A 22,528-nucleotide genomic window follows, 5' to 3' on the forward strand; every position below is an offset into this window, starting at 1 on the left:
GAAAAAAGGGGCGTGTTTTGTCGAGCAGTTCCCAGAATTCCTTGCGGGTACCATCACCTGCGCTGGGATTCGTTGGGCTGAGGCCCGCCAACACCTGGTGTGCCTCGACTTTGGTGAACACTTTGGTGGGGTCTCAGGAGTCTCGTCGAGACGCGCGAAACCAGAGACTTCAGTTGTCACCGCGACACCAGCCGAGCAACAGTGCGTTGTTTATCATTCTAGGAGGTACTTGTTGCTACTGGTTCCAAGGGAGATTGGTCCTTCTCGAGGACCTGTTTTCTATCGATTTTCGACGCCCCTGAACCCACCGCGTGTATCCCTCTACGTGCTTAGTGCGATTTTCATTTGGACGAAATGTAAAGCTTTTTCTTATTTTTTTTTAAATTTAGTTCTCCAGAGAAGATTAATGGAAAGACTATTTTTATTGTTTTTTATACAATAATAGTGAAATAGTGCTCGTGACATTAAGAAGAATCTGCTTCTGGGAATTTATGTTTAGTTATCACTGTGTGGTGGATTTGGATTTTTGCCTGAATTACCTAAAAAGTCAAAATTCGTATTTTTTGGATACTCCTGGAGAACACTTCTGGTCCAGTAGGAGTTGTCGAACAGTTCAGGTATTTACAAATATTTTTAACTTGCTATAATACGATATGCCTGCTACTTATCACGAAGAATTTGTGGACACAAATGTTCGCATGTGTATATTAAATCAACATCTGTATAGTGTCATCAAAAACATATTTAGCTCATGCGATAACGTTGGTACAATATTAAATAAGCCTGCGATCTGTGGAGCTGATATGCTTCTTTTCAAGGTGCACTTTTAAAACACTGTATTTCTTTCCAAAAAAAGGTTCGCCTTTTTTAAATCAACATTTTTTCACTTGGAAAATATTTGAGGAAATTTAAATAAGCATAAAAAAATAGTTCATTTAAGTAGAACTATATTAATGAATGACAGAGTATAAATATATGAAAGCATAATAATTCGCACTGGATTAAAGAACAGAGTATTCTTTGGACCCTCTAAAAGTATCTCTTTCAACAGCAGTAGGCAAAGTCCTCCTCCAATATAACTCCTTTTCAAGTCCATTTTGCTTGAAAGAGCTCAATGAATTTGACGAATCATTTGATAATATCTCTCCAAGAGGCCCGATAAGGCTCACACGTTCATGAACCCTGGGAACGGTTTGTAACTGGAGAATTTAATTGGAACAACCGCAGGTCGCACGTGCCTGCGCGATTCTCGCGCGCTGACAATGAGGATCATCGTCGGAAGTGTCTGGAATGTCTTGAGCTATTCGTAAATATTAGTATTTTTATGCTTAGACTATAATTGTTTCTTGTAGTAAGATTGTATGACTACTAAAAATGATTTACTGTCTCTAGACATTATTCTAGGATTTAAGAAAAAAATGAACAGAATTTTAGTTAACCTTTTTCTTATCGATCTGTCGAGCTGTATTCCATTCTAATCACGAAGTGTAAGTGTATAAACTATACACGCGATCAATTGAATTTTAATAAGTATGGTTGCTGAATCGATTTCGCTGGATCGCGCGCGCGATGGAATGTTCTCCCGTGGTGCAGCGGGATTTCTAATTTTGAATAATGCATATCTTGAGTGAAACATGTAATTTTATTCCAATACTTTTATGTATGGATGTTCTCCAGGGCAGCTGTATTTTAAATGTTTTCCTCTTCTTCTTTGAATTCTTCGGACGACCATTCTCGTGAATTCTGTGTCAACTGTTTTGGAGCTTGAAAATATAGGAAAATATAGGATAGGAATTTTTCGTTTGTTAAGGTATGCTGTATTAATTAGAGAATTGGAGCAATTGGGGAAGACTCCCCTTCCTTTTTAATTAATGCAATTATGTTACACAGATTAAGTTGGCCCACTTGCTTAACTTATGTATATGAATGCACATTATTATCGTGCATTCGAGTATGTATTATGTAAACATGTTTATTTGAAAAACGATGAAGATATATGGAGGTAAACAGGATTCCTCTTCAACATTCATTAATTATTTTATACTACAATATACTAGAATCATCCGACAGGAATTTTACTATGCTTTGTTTACGATCAGTTTTCTTGTAAACGAATCTTGTTAGCCTTCAAAAGTTGAATCAATAATTTTAGCAAATTTTTTTATCAGATTTGTGCTTACTTTTGCAAAGTTTGTAGTAATATTTTAGCATAATTCCCCTGATTATAAGCTGACACATTCCTCTCGTTATGTAATTTTACAAATTTTTTACCCTCCTTATACTTGGCATCACTTCATTTTGGCAGGCTGGTTTGTGGTCCCGCGTAATGCACAAATAGAACGCCATACGTTTACCTCTTTCCCTGTAATTGAGCGTACGAATGAACACAACACGTCACTTTGACAAAAAGTATTTACGATCGTACAATTCGCTGGAAAAAGAACCACTATGATAACGATGTCAATGTCGACATAGATATAGACATAAGTACCTGAAAAAATTATAGTCAAATTATAGTTAACTGTTAGGTAGAACGTAGATAACAGAAGATAACAAATTTCTTTATTTTTCTGTGCCAAATACACCTGGCAGAGGTGTAGAATATTTAATATTGCCACACTAAATAATAATAATAAATTGAATTCTTTTAGATTTCTGCTGGCAAATAATAGTAACAATAACACATCCACAGTCTACTGTCTCGAGTACACACGCGTAATTTCAATAGAAAGTCCCGCGACTTGCCATTGAACGCGGCAAGTGTCAAAAGGTGAAAACGAGGGAGGAACCACGAGGATGGTCGCGGTTTTCCAGGCGACAACAAATGTAGAGTTCAGTAAACTCTCGGCCACGGTGACGTGAATGTGAGCGCCGCATAAAGGGGCTTAATGGAGAAATGACTTATTTCCAGTCGTAACCCGAACACCAGCTCGGCCATAGGTAGGTCACATCATTGTGTGCATAATTCTCTAACGCACCACGGTTCCATTGCGTTGCGTACCGTGTTGCGCAATACCCCTCGGTATTAACTTCGAATCTCGGATCGTGAAAGTAAAGCCACGCTCACAGTCGTACATCTGAGCTGAGAAAATAAAACGACGGAGCGTGGTCATGCTTCGATGATCAGAGGACTATTTCTGTGATTGTAGTAGGTTTAGCAGGGTGTCTTTAGAAATTAGATTGAAGTGCAATGGGACCTCGATTAATCGAGTCTCGATTAGCCACGATTTTAATCTCATTTTAATTATTTTATTTTGAGATACAACAATTGAGAGTTCTGGAGTAGTTTCATGGTTATGCAAGAGTTGTAGTTCTAGTAGTTAGAAATTTGAGCCTTCAATGAGAATTCTTGGTTCGCTTCTTCTTTCAATATAAATCGTAAGGGTAGCTCACTTAGAATTGCGTAGAATTTGACGATAAAAGAGTTATCTCGACATCCTGTTGATAGAAAAGTTACCACGTTGCTAGATAATTGACATGCCAGATACGATCGTTACTTCCGTTTTCTTTTACATTCTCTGCATTGCTTTCTCGGCAGTTCCCAAGCCAGTAGACTTAGCGCAATGTAAAATTCCATAGCATTGAATTTAATTTCCCGTAGACCCTCCTTTACATGTGATCAGTAGGATAAGTTACGAAACACGACTTCGCAATCCAAAAATACTCGTATCTGTAGTTGTAACCAATATGGTCCTCGAAATGGGTATTTAATTGACTGGTCCCCTGGTCCCAAGGGGTCAGACCGATCGACTCAACTCTGATGGGTCATGTTTGGAACGCTGGAGCAAGTGTCTGGACCAGTCTGGAGTTCCCATGGGAAAAGGGTAGCTCTTTTCTTAAGTAGGTTTGAAGTGACCACTAAATTCCTTCTGAGATAACTTTCATTGCGCAACGAGGTATGACGACTCGCTGCGTCGTAATTTTTAATGATTCGTGAGTACATATATGTGCTACTATACTATTTATAATATTATACAATACTATAATCCTAATAGGAACAGGGATATAAAAAAAGCTTTGATTATCTCCCAGCTCTACCACTTGAATTCTTCGCCAGCTTAAACAATCCACGAAACAAGTAAACAGCTTACCAATCAAAGCCCCCTCATTTGCCACACCGCTACCTAAAACCTAAATTATTGACACAGACTCCCCGATCGGTAAGCCATAAGAATTCCCAGGTTGACGATTCCTCTCCATTTTTCAGACTTTTACGGAGTGACGGATGACTATCGCACGTGACTGGCCACGTGCAGCGGACATCAGAGAAATCGACGAACACCGATCGTGGCAATCCATCGGGCGTTTCTCTCCTCCTAGGGCAAGCCGTGTATCCGATGCGTGACTTACGACACGTCGGAGGAGATTAAGAGAAATTTTCCCGCGCGAAGCCCCCGTGACTCATAGGAGGATCGCGCAGGTGTGCGCTTCCGGGAAGTCGAAATCCGCGGTCGAAGAGGCACAGAGGGACGCGCAGTTTCTCCGGTTGTCGTGAAATGAAATCTTGATATGACCTGACGCGGGAATTCAGGTGGGTGCATGTGCGTACGCTATCCTGTTACTTCTAGGTAGAGACATAAGCGGACCTTTTTTCTTTGCCACGTTTTATTGCGGTGAAAGTGACTCGCATTGATGTGGTAATTAATGGTAATCAATTGATAAGTATTTGCTGGGGGGAATGAAGCTTGCGAGGGGGGCGAGACTTAGGAAAGAAAAGCGTTCGCTGTGGTCTTTATGAGAAAGTGGAACATAGTTTATTGAATCTATATTTATTTATAGTAAATCTGTAGTTTAATAAATAGTAAGCCTTAAGTCTAGAGAGAAGAGTCCCTCAATCCATACTTCTTTATTTATTTTGAAAAAATTGTTACATATTTATATTAATAGGGACTTTCAAATGTCAGAAAATAATTCTTTCAGAACTTTTCCACCCACAATATCCTCCCTTAAGTACTTCTAGAGTCTACCTGCTACTGTAAACACAGCAAAGAATGTACCAAAGTATTCCTCAAGTTAATCTGTTCCTCCACCTTGATAATACTGTTTGATTAAGTCTTTTTATTCTATTTGGAGAGCAAACGTGTCGACATTGAGAGGCCGACCTTCAGCAGAACGCGGAAAAAAATTGATTCAACTTGTGGTCTTTACAGCCGGCGGAAGTACAAAAAGGAAGACGAGCAGGATGCCTGGCGAGGTGCGCGCGCAGCCCTTTGGCACCACGGTGTACGGTGGTGGCACGATGCAACCGGACGAGGAGATTCAGTACGCGCCAAGGAGCCGTCCTGTTAGCTTTTACGATAATTTTAAGGTGAGCGCTCGTTCCCTGTCACGTGTCGTTGTTTACATTCGCAGTCTTGTCACTCATCTAGTGTTACATACTTATTACGTGTAATATATGCAGACAGATCAAGACACAACTGTGGATTTCGCTTCAATTACTTGATTCTTCGATCACAAATTTCTTATTTCATTAACACCTGAACGTAGCGCGGTTGGTACCTGTTTTTGCGTGATCGATCGATTCAGCGAACTCGTGGATAATTTGTTGGTAGTCTGGCCGTGAATTTGGTTGAAAAACGAAAGTGAGACCGCAGCTGTGAGCGTATGTACTACTTTTTATAGCAGTGAGCGCTGTGTATGGAAATAGTAGGTTTTTATTTCAGTAGAAATGAAAAGTGGATCTTTAGTTATGAATTTGTATTTATCATAGGAGTCAGTTTTTCTTTCATTTTTTTAGTAGAAGTTGCGTATACTTTACCTATTTTTTGGTAATGGTACTTTGAATGAATATCAATATTTTTATTATATTTTCAATTAACAGCTGGTTAATCGAGATCCTGCTGTATAGTAGAACTGTAGCCTGTATTTTAGAGCTGAAATGTGCTCCATTTAAAGCGACCTCCGCATTTTTTGTTCCACTCTGCAGGACGTGCCGATGGTAACACCTTGCGTGACTTCCGCCCTAAGCGCCGACAATTTGAGCCAGGTTCGCGACAACAATATCAACTCGTCGATGGCCACGACCAATAACAACAATAACAATAATAACAGAGTGAGCAGCGCTGTCAGTGCTGGTAACGTGTCGAAGATCCATAGTGCCAAGGTCACAGGTAAGATCCATGAACTTTTGACCCATTTTCTCCTACTTGTATCAGACCTCTATTAAGAAAACAATAAATACTTCCCTTAAATAACTTCAAACTATATCAAATGCACTAACAAGACTATAATAAGGAAATACTGTAGATATTACATAAGCCAAGACAAAAAGAATGTACATAGACCCCACAAGTCAGAGCAACTAATAGAACATAAAAACAAAGTAGAGCCTCAACAGGTTGTCCAACTTCCTCCTCATAGTTTCGTATGTAACTGGTCACTGGCATGGATTTAATTACGGCATAGCAAGGAATGCAAAAGCAACCAATATACCATGTCTGTTTAGACATTCCAGCCTTTTGTTTTACCCACTTTGAGTCATTGACGAAGACAAGCTCTGCCATTATCTGCGCGCGACGAAATTGGATGTACCTCTGTACTATCCTAGGAAAGTTATTCGGCTGAAAATAGAACGGTCGGGTGAAATTCGGTCGTCAGTATCTACTGACGGTCGGTATTCGAGCACCAGACTTTCTCGAATTTCATTTTGCTCGTGCAACGACTTTAACGTCCATGCGAAGATCGTTGCAAAACAAAGCCATGCAGAAAATTCCGCGCGCTTTCTAACTGCGCCCTCACACGATGATAATAGCGGTCATTTTACTGGGATGCATACTTTGTTTTAGTATCACTTTATGGTGCGAGTCTGTTTGCGAGCTGTGTTGCGTTTATTGGTAATTAACAGAGACTTGAAAAGAATTGTACCTAGACAGGATATTAAGAATGGGAATTTAACTAGTTTACTCAGGATTTTTTGTCAAATGGAGCAGCATAAATGTCTAGGATGGAAATTGATGGCCACTTAAAATGGACCACCCTGTATTTGTGTAATAGCTAAAGGAAAATTCAAACTTAATTACTGGAAAATATATCCAATAGCTAACTAAAGCGAGGACAGTTTCTTCCATACTAGTAGATACTACATAATCCTACTTCTTAAGTGATCTAGTAATTTTCAACAAAAGGAAGATGTAACTAAAAATTAACAAGTAACTAGTTTCACCATTCTGAATATTCATCCTCAAGATATTAACTTGAGAATATTCATTTATACTCAAGATTGAAATAGCTTCCATAGGTTGAATAGCTTTATTGCCAATATTGTCCTAGGAGTCAGTTGTATTCGGGTCCCGTACTAATAAATTGTCCCTTGTATTGACAGGTGCAGTGTCCACGGGGAACATTGGGAGGATCTATCGACCCGAGAAGGAGAAGGAGCTCGGGCGAGCCCCATCGATGGCTAATTGTTTGTCAACCACGGTTCCTGTTAATCTGGCGGCCTCTCAAATTGCTGGCCGACACACGCCCACGAGGAATTCCCTCAGGCACAGTAGGATGATCGTGCTGCATCGGAGTGGGCACCGTAAGTACCACTCTCTTTACCTGTCCTATAAATCTCACCTCGTTCACTGTTCTTGCCAACCTAGAAACTATATCATTGAGATACAACATTTTGAAATTGAGAAATTATGGTAACGTGATACCTTGGACTTTGTAGCTCTTATATCATTATTTTATCCTTCATGCTGACTAATTTCACAAAAAATTGAGTCCTTGGATTTGGTTTGCATCTAGTAGGTGAATGTTCATTTTTTCTGTAATGGCATGGTGCATGGATTTTTGCTAATTAAAGACAGACTTTTTAATTGAGAAATGAGTAATGTTTATTTGAAACACCCGCTTTAAGAAATGTAGAAAAAAATTTGTCTTCACTTTTAACAGTTTTAGAAAGGAACTAGTATTGCTAATATACTTAGGGTCCAACTTATTTAAGTACTCTAAGAAACACTAGGTCTTTAAAAATTACGTTCTTTTCGTCTCTGTTGAATAATACGAACGTAATACACTTGTTGATTGACGAAATCAGGGATTGGAACGAATACGTTATCGAAGCTCGAATGTCACCGAGCGGCCTTTCACGCTGCCGTAAACATTGTTGAGAACATGAAAGCATGGTGTTTCCGCAAGTCATTAATAATTTATGCCGCGATCGTGTGCAGAACCTCGAGACAGAGTCAGCCTACCCTTTTTCTCAAGAGCCGACGCTGCTCAACTGGAAACCTAGATTTGCTAAGCCTTTCGAAATCGATTTTTTATAATTCATGAAAAAAGATTCAACCTCTTGACCTTCGATAAAAATGATTTTCAACAAAAATCATCGTATTTAAAATGATCGCTTAAAAAGCCAAGATCAAGTTACATGTAAATTTGTACTCGTGAAATTACAGTAGCTAAATTTGTCACTGAAGGATATCTTGATCTCTCTCTTGAGCAAAGTGTCTGCAATTTGCTTGAAAGGACGAATCGAAAGAGTAGTCAAGGCAGGTGATCAGCCAGGTAATCGTTCTGGACAGGAATGCCGCCGATCCAGAACTGGTCGATTTTTCTTCAACCTTTTTCCAGGAACCTTGCACGCCCTGCTAGCAACAGTGTGATGTTCGCAATTTCCGAGTATATTTGTAGCAAACAGGCTTGACGCTGTTACGATAAACTGGCAAGATAAACGAAGGAATTATACGAATCTTTAAGGTATTAATATGGAAATTTGAAACCACCTACTTTTTTCCCCATCGCAACTTTGTTGCGGCTAGTCGACTGAAACACGATAAGAAATTCGATAAGCTGAGGTTTCTTCGATTAATTTAAAACCTTCTTCGTCCATCAAGGTTGCAATTACGAAGAGACACTAAGCGCTAAGTACCTCATTTGAATACTCATTTTAGTAATTGAAATAAACTGGAAATTCATCTTTGGAAGTAGTTTTGAAAATATTGTTTGACGAGGAGCAGGTAGAGCCAAGTGCGAACACTTCTTGCTCCGTTGGCCACCTTGCTCGTTTTAAAGTGGTTACACATGGTTCTCCGCGTACAGCGGAAGTAGCAAGCCGGAAATACATCATGTGATCTTTTTAAAGTGCGCCCATTCCTGCCTCGGCTCGTATTCAGTCGACGGAGTTTTAATTACCACTTCGATTTTTTTCCATTTAACAAAGTACTCCTCAGACTTTCCAGCTTCTTCAATTATCTAATTCAAATAATTTCCATTTTTTGTCAGTATTATTTCTTTAGCCAATCTTCATCTAAAATCATCAGATAATTATCTTCTTCTCTTGAAAGATGTATTTTTTTGAGTATTGAAGTACATATGCAATGTGTTACGCAGTACTTATGCAATTTTCTGATCTAGATTCCGATGCTTCTCTCGAGTATCGGTTTATTTCCATCTATCGACAGCACAAGACGAGTTCTTTCTCTTTGAAGTGCCACGTGAATGACACGTGCGCATCACGAAGGGCTCCGAACGAACCAGATACAAGCATTAAGTTCGTTTTCCATCCAGGCGGCAAATCCTTGCTTCGGCTGATCCTCGTTCGTCAGAATTCTATTTCAGGGCGAACGACATATCGACAGATGAAACGCGTTCACGAAAAATAAACCAGTCTGGAAGTCCAGACATCGGGGAAATCTCACGGACATATATTTTCGTGCAGCCTTGCACTAATCGCTTTATTTTTCTTACTTTCGTTGGATCGTGTAATGTTAAAAACTGTTCTGACTCGCTTGTCGTAACGATAAAGAATTAAGTGAATCACGATGTGCAGCGGAAGGGTATATCTGCGTAGAAGCGATAGTGTGTCATGTATTCGATATATTTTTCGTTGTCAGCTGTAACTTTGCGTTGCTTTCATCGTATAATTACAAGGCTCGTTAGTTTATCAGCGTGACTCACCTTAAGCTTTTCGTTGTTTCCCGTATTGGCCTTAGCCGTATGCGATCACGATCTTTCTTGACCCAAATTACCACGCTGGCTAGAAAACAGCACTCGATTGGTCAATTTTGCCTTCATATTTTAAAAAGAATTTCCTGTAATTTAAATATGAATATTTTAAATATGAATCAATTTGAAATTTAAATTCGAGTTTAAAACCGAAATAAAATTATGTAAATTAAAATGTAATTTACTAATGGCAAGCTTATCTATGCATTCATAATTCCACGGACACGAAACTTCAAATTCTTTTCAAGATCTTTCTCATAAGAGGTTGCTGAACTCATTATAGTGTTAGTGAAAGGCTAATATGCAACGAGACTCGAAGAGATTAAGAATTTCCACGAGATCGGAAGTACAGTGGGCGATAGCAGTTCTCGGTACAATGCAGTTACACAATTACCGTGCTCTTTCTTACGCAAGTCGAATGTTCTGTCATTACACATGTATCGAGGTTGCTGGATAATGGAGATACATCACTGACTACGTTTCCACTTGAGATTAGATTGGCAAAGTGAATTCTCGAAGGATTCTCAAAAATGAAGAGTAAGTTTGTAAGTTTGCAGAGTTTCCATGGATTCTGATTATTGCTAGCGGTTTTTCATGATTGCAAGGTGGTTTTATGTTTGCTTGACCTCGGTAGACAGTATGCCGGCTGCACTGGCATTCTTTTCGCTTGTAGTGAGCACAATACATATACGGAGGCCAGACAGGAACACAATGGGAACGACATGCATTCGAGTCCTGCATTCTTATCGTGCGAATCGTTCTGCGAATGAAAAAGCGATAGGCCTCTTGCATCCGGTGTTCAGTTGAATTTGAAAAAAAAGAAAAACCATAGATGCATAGGTAATTTTCTTTTCTAGCGTTGAATATCCTTTATTGCAATTTTTAAATAACAAAAATATCACGAATAGCTGTTTAGATAAATAGTTGCTATCTGAGTTCATTCATCTGTCATTAAACTGACTCCAGAGAACTTTGAATAATTGAAACCACCTCAAATCAGCACAAAATCTCTTGAAGCCTCTTCAGAAGCCTCCACAAATTACTTCAAACAACCTTAAACGACCTCAAATGACAGTGCCTATCCCTTGAACCATCTTAAACGAACTTAATCGCTTTTAAATCACCTTAAGTAACCTTGAAGTACTTGGAACCACCTTAAACGACCTTGAGTGGTGCATCATAACGCACCTCTTCGTCTGGGCTAACTTAGGCCTATCACCCAGATTATTTTTTTTTAAATACCTATTCCAGACCTAATCGAGACCATTTAAAAAAGAAAACTAACTCAGGTACAGCCCAGACTTTTTTTGAAAGGGACCTGATCCAGACTCCACCCAGACTTTTTAAAAGACTTAACCCGCCTCTTCATCCTTCTCCCCTCTAACGTTCCCATTAACGTCTCAGCGATTCTTTTGAAGAAAAGCGCGGGAAAGAAGATTCAAACAGGGTAAGCCTCCATAATTGCATATTCAAAGCCGATCATAGAGGAGGGATCGCTAGAAGAGGGGTAAATTTTTCTTCTCTTCCCTGTTCTTCCGTCTGTTCGGTACAGTTAGGACTCGTTTCGTATGCTACCCTCGCGCGAAACAGACCCGTATCGATTGCGGCTACGCCGAACGAGAATGCGTCGGCTCGTTTTTGCCTCCTCGTAAACTTCATATTTCCTTTTCGCGGGTCGACGATCCCCGCGTGTTAATATTCCATACGTGCCAAGTAATATCCTGTGAAAGTAAAAGAATTCTCTTCCAGAGGAAGCATTATGCACCCCACCGAGCGCGATTCCGAGACCTTGGACTTCCAAACGTGTACCCCTCTGTTGCACCACAATGCAGTCATTGTAATTTTAAATTCTGACCAAATTGGCGGGCTTGCCAGAGACTTCTCCTTGCGACGTCTGACGAGAGATATGCCGTTTCTCCTGGCAAATAAGAATAATTTGGAATTTGGACACTAGGGAGGCACTGTGGTCGTGGAGATCTCTTTCTAGTGATTCTCATTTGGTATTCACTTTATTTAAAATAATTCATATCTACTTATGGAATAGTCTGATTACTTTTTCATGTGTCTTTTTTTTAGTACATAAATTATCAATTTTTAAATGTCTACCAATATTCCTAAAAAATGTCATGCTTCAAACACTTTATCTACTGATAGTACCGATTACTAGTAGATAAGTGAAGTGTTAAGACAGACATTGTTTAGAAACGACCCTGCTTAGACAATCGTTGAAATCTCCAATATGAAAGGTGCCATACATACACAAGAAATCCTTTCTGCTCAGTTCCTCCATTCCGCTCCGTCATTATCCCCTGGTCAGTAAACAAGGATTTACGGAGGTTCACAGTCCTCCAGCCGGAGATCGCGGCGATCATTATTCTCTGTGGGAAACATATCCCTTTGCCAGCTTCCTCGGCAGTCTTAAGCCGCAAGGAATTATTTCCGAGGATTATTTCCCCTTTATTCCTGGCTAGCCTTTCCTAGCATCCTTCTGGGAATTCGTTCCTACGGACACGAGCCTCGAATGCGTTGAGGACGAAAGTGAAGAGACGTGAAGAAGCGAATAGAACGGGGTGTTTTATTTTCATTGGCTAGGAAAAGCTGAAGAACTGAATAGCTTCAGGAAAATTAGTATGGAGAACCCAGTTTCCAGATACCAAATTAATTTCCCAAAAATTTGAAGATATATATAAAATACATATAGAAACTAAGATGAATAATTTCCTCGTATTTGTCTACATAATTTTAGGAAATGAATTTACTATCCAGAGGCTAGGTCCTCTACCCTATAACGTAATAATGTTGCAAGTTCTTCAATGAAATCGTGGAACTGATTCCCATCAGTGTCATCGAAGGTGGGCGAGCGTCGAGCTGCTTCCTTTTTCTCCTGGTCGATCAGCCTCGCTGCAAATATTGTGCAAACGACCCTAGTGGGCGAGTTTCCTGACAGTTCGATACGGCAAGGACGGCACGTTCGATCCGTCCGGTTAAGATACCTTGTAAGGAGGGACAGCGAGGCCGTTTCGTTCGGAAACTCGCCTTTCTTTCGGCCCTACATTCGTTTCTTGGAATCCGCCGTGGTCTACCGACCCGTTAATCGTCGCTATGGGAAAATGTGTGTCGCGTTCCGCGGGAAAGGAGATAGGATCGTACGTGAGGCTGGGTAAAAAGCGCGATGATGCGCGACTGCTGGCATAGAGAATGTCGTTGACCTATGCAACGTCCTCGGGCTTTATTTATTGGAGAAGTATCTGGGATTTTGTGGCAGGACAGAGTAAAAAAATTCAATTAGAATATGAAAAAAAATTCAGTTTAGGATTCGACTCTGTATAAGGTGCAAACTCGGGGACCCTAAGAGTACTATTATGTCTGTTCTTTTGAAAAAGGTGGATTCTAGGGAGATTCGGTAGCTTTCACTTAAATACGTTCGTACAAAGTGGGCTGATCGTCAGATAGCCCGAACTTTCGTTTATTTCTCGCTTGTTCAACTATCTTGCTACCTGATACAAAGAGAGGAGATGCTATCAGACTCGTTAGCGTTGCTTGGTTCGCGTAACGCTGTGTTTATATGCATATAAAGGTAGGTGTAGATCAGCCTGCGATATCTCTGCATCTTGTAAAACGTACTCGAGTGTAATTTCCTCCCTTATCGCCTTGAGGTATTCGAGAAGAGTGAACCTGTTTCCCTATGTGTTACTGTCACTTAGGAAATTTTTTATAATATAAATATTCATAAGGAATTTTCCATCTTTACCATAATTCTTCTAAACTGAAAAATTCTCAATTCGTTATAAGTTTACCACCATATTATGACACCGATATAGGACCTAACAAAGGATTAACATTTCCTCCTCCAGGACCACAAAAGTTTCTACCACCTTTGGTCTACCATTGGCGATTAGGCCGATGCCTGGCTGCGCTGCAAACGATTCTTGGTGTCGCGGTGACCTCGCTATCCTTGTGGTTATTGCTCTGGGCACCTCATCTGCCAGTTGCAGACAATCCCTACTGGAGTGGGATGCCGGTGAGCATTGCAACATCCGCTGTAATCTTTCTGAAAATTCGCCACGAAATGAATCATCGTTTCCTCGTGTTTGTTTGCAGTTGCTGCTTTCGGGGAGCTTTGGAATCTGCTTGCTGTGCTGTTTCAAGAAGGAGTACCCTGGGATGAGTCCTGGATTTTGCCTTTCGTCGACGAAGGTGAGGCTTTCAGTTTTTTTACGATTCGCAGGTGGAAGATTGGAACTTGAAGAGTAGGATCAGATCCAGAAACTAATTTATTTAACTAACTTATTTGTAATTAAAAACATGCAGGACTTGAAACGTTTAAAACGTTTAATTCCACATGTTCCATTGTCTCACACAATCGCCCAGATTCTCTTGTGTATTTATAATTACGAAAACCAGAATTGAGATTCTCTAAACCAGATTAAGAACTCCCAGAGAACTGCGCACAGCTCAAATCCCCTCTCAAGTGCGGCTATTAAAAATATCAAAGAAGCAATCTGCTGGCCATTAAAATTCTTTCCTTTATCAGGTACTCAGCGTATTTCTCGCGATTCTGGCAACAGTGGCCTGTTCCATTGCCTGCGTCTTCTCAGCGATGCACCTGGTACGTCTGATGGGCCTGGAATGCAATCCTGCGCGCGTGTTGAACGCCACCTGCGTGTGCAGGCCTCGCGAGGACGCTTCAAATTCCACTGAAACGGCGGTCAGGTACGTGGACCTGAATTGCCCCGAAGTGGAGAGCATCCTGACTATTCTCCTCATCTTCTCCTCCACTTGCAACGCCCTTGGAGCTATCGTGGCTGGATGGTACACGTACCTCCACTGGAGCACGAGGAATAAGAGGCCTAAGTATATGCAAGTGAGGACTAGTCCCAATGCTGGGAACAGTTATCTCAACAGCAGGCCGATATACAATCCGAATTTGAACGAACGATGACAATTTTCTTGTGAGCTGAACGAGGATGCTTCTTATCTTCGTTATTCTTCGCTGACTATGGATGAGGAGGACTGCTTCGATTGACGAACCTTGAGGGAATGAGGATGAGGGGTTCTGGAGGGAAAATTGTCACTGGTTTATTAAGGGTGGAGTAGCTGAATGACAATAAGATTTGATAATGAGCTGTCTGACTGAGGTCTGACTATGAAATCAGTGCTCTACTTAATTTAAGTAGAGACCAATATTATACATTAAATTTTTAACAGAATAACGCACTGATCGAACGATAGTTTTAGGGAAATGAGTCATCGATTATTTAAGTTAATCGTCGTAATGTGTTCGTAATATTTATTATACTGTAAATTAATGATAGTGATTTTTACGTCTTTTGAAAAGGTCGAACGCAACTGCATTTAACTGCATGCCAATGCACTTCGGTTTTTTATTTACGTAAGGGAGCTGTGGAGACTATTTGAGACGAACTTAAATTAAGATTTAAGTACGAATACATATCATTGGGGGTAAAAATTATTTAATTTTATTTCAAATGCAGGAAAAAGATCAGAAATTTTTTTATATTTTAGAGAATTATTTAATAATGGTAATAAATTATCGGATAACGGGTCAGTCTACGTGGGATCAGGTTCCACGTGGGTCGTCAGTATTAGGTGTAATTAATAAGCAAACGTCTCGCGAGGATGTGTGAGTAAGTGTATGTATTTGTGACGCAGAATAAGTGAAACGAAAGTTTTTTAACTCGACTGTGTACTCAAAAAGATGTCTTCGATTTTATACCTCACTGCAAGTATCACGTAAGAGAGTAGCTTTAAGATTTGTCAATCAATAAATTACCTAATGGCGTACAAACCTTAAACGAGAAACATTTTAACTGAATTCCATGTAAAGGAACGAATAAATTGCTTCAGTATTAACAGAATTACGAGGATTCAATGAATACAGACTCATTATTTTTTTACTTTGATTGATTTTATTTGGTTTGACGCGGATCATAATTCTCTATGGAAGTTGAGGGGGAATGTCTCTCTGGTTTTCCCTCAGCCTCGTTTATACGAATTTCTGGTATCACTGTGCAGTCACTGGACTGTGATTCCCAGGAATCATGGAGAACCTTTATCATTCTAACAAAATAACAGAATTGAACACCATTCTTTAAGTATATGTATTTATTCTGAGCAAAATTATTTTTACTAATTTAAAAATATTCATTTTAAGTGATTTGTACTGTTTTATCGAGCCTCTAAGTTAATCACCTGTTCCCTTCATTTGTTGGTCCTCTGTAAGTGTTCTCAGAAGTATGTTGTGCCTCTGTGTGGCCAAATTGTAAGATATCCTCTTCAACATCTGTTAACTCTGCCACTTCCGAAACTGAATGGTTTCTTCCATGCGTGTCGACGACGTGATCCATTGTTACCGCAGCTTCCTGCTCACCTAACAAGTAAATCAACCTTTAATGAAAAGCTCCTAGCAATTTAAGCCTCGTTATTTGTGTCTGAAGAACCTTTGGAAGCTCTGTTCTTTGTAGACTTCCTGGAGAGCGCGGGTAACACCTTCTTCCATTTCAACAAAGTTGTATCAACTAGGTCTTCTCTTTTTTTTACTATCTTGAAGAGTTTACGCCGTTCCTCTGTCCGTTCGTGACGCAGTTGTATCTGAAAGAAATGGTATTAAAAAGGGATTCAGTAGTCTTCATTTAAAAACATGTTTGAAGAGTTTTTCTGTCACCTTTAAATCATTGTTCGCTTCTCTGAGGGACCCAGTAAGGGACACCAAGTAGTAAATGATTAAAGTCATCAGGACTATCAGAGGGATCACGATGCCTGGTGAGGCAATGTAATCGAGGCACCTAGATAAAGATAGAAACAAGACAAGAGAAGTTTTCAGCAGCTCGCAGCAGAAAAAATCACTATTAAATCAAATTTAACACACACCTCTGGATTGGTTCTGGAAGTGAGTCAGTAAGCTGCTTGGTCGCTAAGTGATAAATCTTCTTGTAACCAGAGAATGGACCACAGTGCCATGATGGCTCTACCCAGACTATTGCATAGCCGACAGGTAGGACGCATAGGAAGAGCATAGTTAGCAGAAGAGCGAAGTAGAAGTTATTGGACCTGTGAAAAAACAATATTCAGAGCTCTAATTATATTACACCAATACTCAGTGACCCTACTTTGGGTCGATAAGTATTAAAAAAGTATAGGAACTCACCTGGAGGCTCTGAAGATGACTTCATGAGGCACATTGCAGGTGAGAACCGCCCAGGATCTCAAGTACATTAGAATACCAAGCTTCAGTAGGTTCAACGCAGTCAGACCTGGACTGAAGAACATCCCCATCCAAATCATCCCTTGGTTGTACACCAGATGAAGTATATTCTCTGCAATTTTGAAGTCACCATACTGGGGGAACTGTTTCTCGAGGTCCCAGCACCAGAAGCTGTTCATGTAGCGAACGAAGACAGCTCGGAAGAAGTCTATGCTGAGCGTCGACACTATAGTGAGTACCTGAAATAGTGTATATTAAAAAGATTTCACAGATTCTGTGTAGTAGTCTCAATTTACCAAGTCCATGACTGTCAGCTTAGCCAACTCTTGCCCGAACATGGTCTCCCAGCATAAACGACGGAGCTTTTTTCGAGTCTTCAGGTCCAGAACCTTGGACTTGGAGTCGGCTAACAAAAGTATACAAAAATGGATGTATTTCAGATAAAGAGTCATTAATTTTCAATTAAACTTAATTAGTTTTTAAGGGATCTATTTACTTGTGTCTTGCGTGGTCGTCGTGCAGACTTGCTCGAAGCACTTTACTATATAATCCTTCTCTGTAAGTGGAATTACTTGTTCATCGAGTGACACAGAAGAGTCAGTAGTCCCTCCACCAATTTTTCCTTCAGTAGATTGCTCAGTAAATCTACTTGTTGCTGATTTAGTGATACTATCTAGGGTGGTAAATATTGAGCTTTCCTCACTGCTAAATTCTGTTGAAGAGGAAGTGTCTGTGATGGACGAAACCGTAACAGTAGCTTCACTGGAGCTACCAAAAGTTGTAGATTCATTTAAATCAGTAGTAAATGAAAAAGTACTATTGTCTTCTTCATTAACACTGACATTTTCATCAGGAAAACCAGTCACATCAGTGTCATTTCCTTCGAGTATAGTTGTCTCAGAAGAACTCTGTTCAGTTATACTAGTTACTAAAGTGTCATTGTATTCCAGAGTAGTATTGAAATTATTTTCTTCGGTGATATTCCCAGTTGACGAAGATATTGTATCATTGAAACCTATTCTTGTCATATTATCTCCATCGTAATTGTCGTACGTGTAATCAATAGGAGGATAGTCTTCCACGTTGTATATCTCTTCCAGCGATTTCTCGTCGAGTATGGGATTTAACAAGTAGTTTGGTATCAGTGAGTATCGTTGTAATGCTGAATAAAGAAAAGTTTTATGTAAAGGTATAGTAATTCTTCAATAATTGATCACAAGGTAATTAGGTAGCAGAAGAAGACAGTGAGTGTGAAGCTTTGATATTGTAGGACGTACTGGTATTAGCAAACTGGCTCTGATTTTGCAAAGTAGTGACAGTACTTGCTGCTGTCAGACTTAGAGACATAAGGGTCGCAAATCGTCTTGATTTTGTCCTATCGTTGCTACACTCGATGGGCTTGTACGTACAATTTTTTATTGTTGGCTGAAGGTCCCTTAGCTCTTGTTTCTATAAAAAAAGAGGGACTCGTTACTTGCTCCCACCTCGATATTTGTCACATGCAAGTATTGAGGTCTCGTATGCACTTAACGAATTTCTCTCAGACATTATTCTACTTCGCTTACCATTGAGTTTATCCTCTCAAACAGGGCGAATATTAATGAATAGAGATTCAGCAAATTCAGGACCATTATTCTGCAAAATATTTATCAAGTTTTGGCGAGAGTTCAATAGAGGAGGAAGCATTTTACTCGTCTACCTTGCAAGTTGGAGACGAAGCTGCTTTCTAGGATGATAGCTCTCTAGTAAACCTAGTATCTCAAAGAATATAGGAAACAGGTAAGTGATGAGAGTCATCACGACTGTAATTTCGTTCTGCCTCCACCAGTCATCTCCCTCCAATTCTTCTGCACTTCTAGCAACCACCTTTACAACAGCATATGCCGATAGGGCCAGCAAAGAGATTACAGATACATTCACGAAGATTCTCATTGTTATGATTTTCCAACTGAAAAGCAGAGGCAGTCTAGCATAGAGGAAAAGATGAGATTAGAGCTAATAAGACTTTGGAAATATCAAAATTGCAAGTACATCGTAATAATCATACTTCCTTTCATCCTTCTCCTTTTCAGCCTCCTCGAGCAGAGCCTCTTTGAACCCCAGTACAATGCTGGCTACTCTATTGTGAGCAGTTTCAGGGTTCCCAATCATGAAATCCCAGCCAGTGAATAGCTTCCAGGAAAAAATGCACTCGTCTTCTTTCTCGGTGAGCTTGCTTAGTCGAGAGTTCTCTGCCATTCTACAAAGGCAGATGAGGCATCCCTAATTCGCAAAAACCTACAGAAAACCTCGGGATAAGTGTACTGGACCCACTTACTTGCGTAGTATGGCAACGAAGCTGTAAATGTAGACAACTACATTCGTTACGAAGTAAGCTAAAGGCAGTCTGTAGCTGCTCTGAGAATCCTGGTTAGTGTACCAGCCGTAGAAGAAGGGAGAGTACTTCAAAACCCCTTCGAATTCCCATAGGGTTAACAAGTGTTTCGATTTGATTTCCTCTTCTCTGAGCATGACCTTTCTCTCGCCTGCTGTCCCTGAATCGGCTGTGAGCACCTTGTGGGAAAAGAATATACATTTAATGGAGTATTGAGTAGTGTAGTGTGTAGCGCAGAGTAGGGTAGAATAGTATAGAATGGTGTAAGATAGTGTGAATAGTGTAGAGTAGTGTATTAAGTCCCTAGGCGTGAGATGATATAGTGTGGTGCAGTGCTTAGTTATGAATGCCTAGAATTGGATGACTGTAATATTTATTAATTTTCTCACAAACCTCAGGGATCGCAACAAAAGTGGCAAGAATAACAGTCATGACAAGGTTGATCCAGAACAGCCACCTGAGGAACGTGAAGTAGGAAGCTACTGCAGAGCCAAAGTGGGACTCTATCTCTTTGATCCGAAGCTCCCATGGAATAAGCCATGTTTGGAGGTTGACAAACTCCCTTCGACAATACTGCCACTTCTGCCATTAAAAAACAGAAAGTATGAAATGTTGAACACTTGTCAGACCAATTTCCTATTTGAAGTACCTTATTCATGAAGAGCGAGACACGAGCAATAGCATCTCTCGTACTACGTCTCTGAGCCATCCTCTCCTGAAGAACTCCCTCGTGCTTCCTCACATAGGACTTCGCCTGCCTCACGAGCTTAATCTTCCTACGAAGAGGCCACGGTTGCTGCTTCACTCCGCTTAGCACCTCCTTATGCAGCTTCAGCTTCTCGAATATCTGCTCCTGGCTTCCGCTCTCCTCTATCGAGATCGCCGTTCTGTGGAAAGTCACAAATTAAATTAATATACTCATTTTCATTTTAACACAAAAAGAATACTGACTCTCCAGAACTGATGGTATACACAGAAGACCTCCGACGTAGCATGGTCTCAGCTTCAGTGCAGAAAGGCGATGATGGACGTCGCTTCCGCCTAGAACTTCTTCTGGTGGAGCTCCGTCGCTGCATGATAGCGCACGCGGAAGCAGAGTAATCATCCTCATCAGTTTCTTCCTCTAAAAGTCATTAGAAAAATATGAAACACTTCATGGAACCCTGAAACCAATTTCTCAATAATGAAGAAGAATCTGAAGGGTGCAATCTTCAAGAAGTGAAGAAAATTACTGCAAAGAACTTGATGCCAGTACCACTTCTTAAGATCCTACCATAAAACGAAGTCCTTCACTTCCACTATACTCTCTGCTCTAATTACTAAGCCTTGAAAAAGCTAACTACCCTCTATCAGACTAATTCTGTAGAGAAATACCAACCAGCAATGGGTATTCTTCTCATAGCAACAAGATCCTTGACGTCACTTCCGTTTTCCTGTCGCAGGACCTTTTTAGGAGCTTCTTCTTGGCCTCTATCGTCGTTGTCTTCAGTGATAGCAAACGTAACTGACAGGCGGTCGACCGACGGCTGCGGTGAAGGAGGTTCCACCTATAGCAAGGGGCAAAACCCAGCAATTAGTTGCATGAATTTCGCTCGTAGATCATCCATCGTCACGCCACGTTGACTAGTCTTTACGTCGCGGGGTGCTGCTTGCGATTGGATATCGAATGATACGGTTCGACGTCATTTTGGGAACACTAGCCCTGTATAATCAAGCTGAAACACTACGCAGGCCTTTTATTTAGCGAGCTCGCTAATCAAAAAGAGGAGTACCATACGATTCTACGACGTCAAAGGAGAATAGCACCTGAGGAGGAAATGAATACCAAAATTCTCACTGCACGTTAGTCATTGGACTCAAGAATCACTGGCCAAGATTTGATAAATGGTTACAGTAGTATAATAATTGAATAATTTAATTGTGGTAGAAGAAAGGAAGTGTATTGAGAGGGATTTGGAAGTGGTAGGTGATTCGACGATGGATGAAAAGGAACTGGAAGTACTCGGTGGTCATCCCTTGTTAGGACCGCACCTGTATCGAACTCTTTCGACATTAATGTTTGTCCTATTCGATATCGGTGACACCTTGTTCACGTTTGCGCTACAAATCTTTGAAATCACGAAAGGTAGCGCCTATATCTCGAGTAAATAGAGAGGTCCTTGGTTCTATGATCCAGTTACTTCGGAGTTATCTACCTTGCGTGATCAATGAGGCTTCTAAGTGCATTTCAATTAACTATAGTTAGTTACAGTAAATCGGGAAAAGTAGATATTTTCATTTTCCATCATTTATGTTCAAGACTCATCAGAATTGTCATTATTCTTGTATACCAGAGGGTCTTTTAGACTCTGTAATAAATGAATAAAAAAGTAAATAGAAGTCTATAGGTCTGTGGACTACAGAAATCCCATAGTCGACACAGGGTACTGTTGGGGATGATCTAGAGTGATCTAGAGGATCGAGGTCGCATGCTACCGCGCCCTAAACACCACCAGAGCACGTTCAAACGCTGCCATCCTGTCCAGCTCGCATTCTTCACGCGATCCCACCCTTCGTTTTCCACATAATCATTTTGCTTTGAGACTTTCGCGTCGTGCTACACGCGAGCTTTCGAATCCCTCGAAAAACCACCCACCCCTTGTTCTTTTTATATTATCCATCCTTTATAAACCTGTGACTCTGTGACATGATTCGTGAAAAGTCACGAAATCCAACATTCATCGTTACTATTCACTTTAGTGGCACGCCTCTGAGGATCTCTATTTAGAAATAAGCTTTGTTTATCTGATTTGTTACTCGAATTCAGTAATTTATTATTTTTGGACTCTGGATACTTGTGCAAATTCATATTTTTATGAAAATATGCAATCTAATACCTATACAGATTTTTTTTAGTCTGAATATTATTTACTAAAGCACAGAAAAATATGGACACTAGAAAATGTGTCTATTTTTTATTTAAAATAAAATGCATATTTATCAGTAAAAACTAC

At 40.2% G+C, this 22,528-nt stretch overlaps 2 protein-coding genes across 6 annotated transcripts; one reads left to right on the top strand and one right to left on the bottom strand.

Moving 5' to 3' along the window:
* The first annotated feature begins 198 nt into the window (after nt 1–198).
* On the top strand, nt 199–15,815 carry LOC143188112 (sarcospan). 5 transcript variants are annotated; one of them, XM_076392180.1, is made up of 10 exons: nt 199–356; nt 446–617; nt 2,693–2,940; nt 4,208–4,531; nt 5,151–5,308; nt 5,927–6,110; nt 7,322–7,522; nt 13,791–13,957; nt 14,038–14,133; nt 14,471–15,815. In XM_076392180.1, exons 5-10 carry the CDS (start codon nt 5,183–5,185, stop codon nt 14,876–14,878), a joined length of 1,182 nt encoding a protein of 393 aa, XP_076248295.1. In that variant the 5' UTR covers nt 199–356; nt 446–617; nt 2,693–2,940; nt 4,208–4,531; nt 5,151–5,182; the 3' UTR covers nt 14,879–15,815. The 5 variants fall into 5 exon arrangements, with proteins under 5 accessions (XP_076248295.1, XP_076248293.1, XP_076248296.1 ...); XM_076392178.1 differs by having other exon boundaries at nt 199–617; XM_076392181.1 differs by lacking the exon at nt 2,693–2,940 and having other exon boundaries at nt 199–617.
* Nucleotides 15,816–15,866: 51 nt separating this feature from the next.
* LOC143188387 (transmembrane channel-like protein) lies at nt 15,867–20,950 on the bottom strand. The gene is made up of 17 exons (XM_076392597.1): nt 20,914–20,950; nt 20,487–20,658; nt 20,185–20,422; nt 19,929–20,117; nt 19,479–19,714; nt 19,209–19,400; nt 18,861–19,109; nt 18,727–18,796; nt 18,439–18,610; nt 17,658–18,323; nt 17,458–17,567; nt 17,105–17,400; nt 16,828–17,007; nt 16,622–16,742; nt 16,398–16,548; nt 16,150–16,327; nt 15,867–16,017 (listed from the first exon to the last, which is right to left on the bottom strand). Exons 1-17 carry the CDS (start codon nt 20,933–20,935, stop codon nt 15,867–15,869), a joined length of 3,393 nt encoding a protein of 1,130 aa, XP_076248712.1. The 5' UTR covers nt 20,936–20,950.
* Nucleotides 20,951–22,528: the final 1,578 nt, after the last annotated feature.

The sequence above is a fragment of the Calliopsis andreniformis genome, chromosome 2, assembly GCF_051401765.1.
Source record: "Calliopsis andreniformis isolate RMS-2024a chromosome 2, iyCalAndr_principal, whole genome shotgun sequence".
Lineage (NCBI taxonomy): Eukaryota > Metazoa > Arthropoda > Insecta > Hymenoptera > Andrenidae > Calliopsis > Calliopsis andreniformis.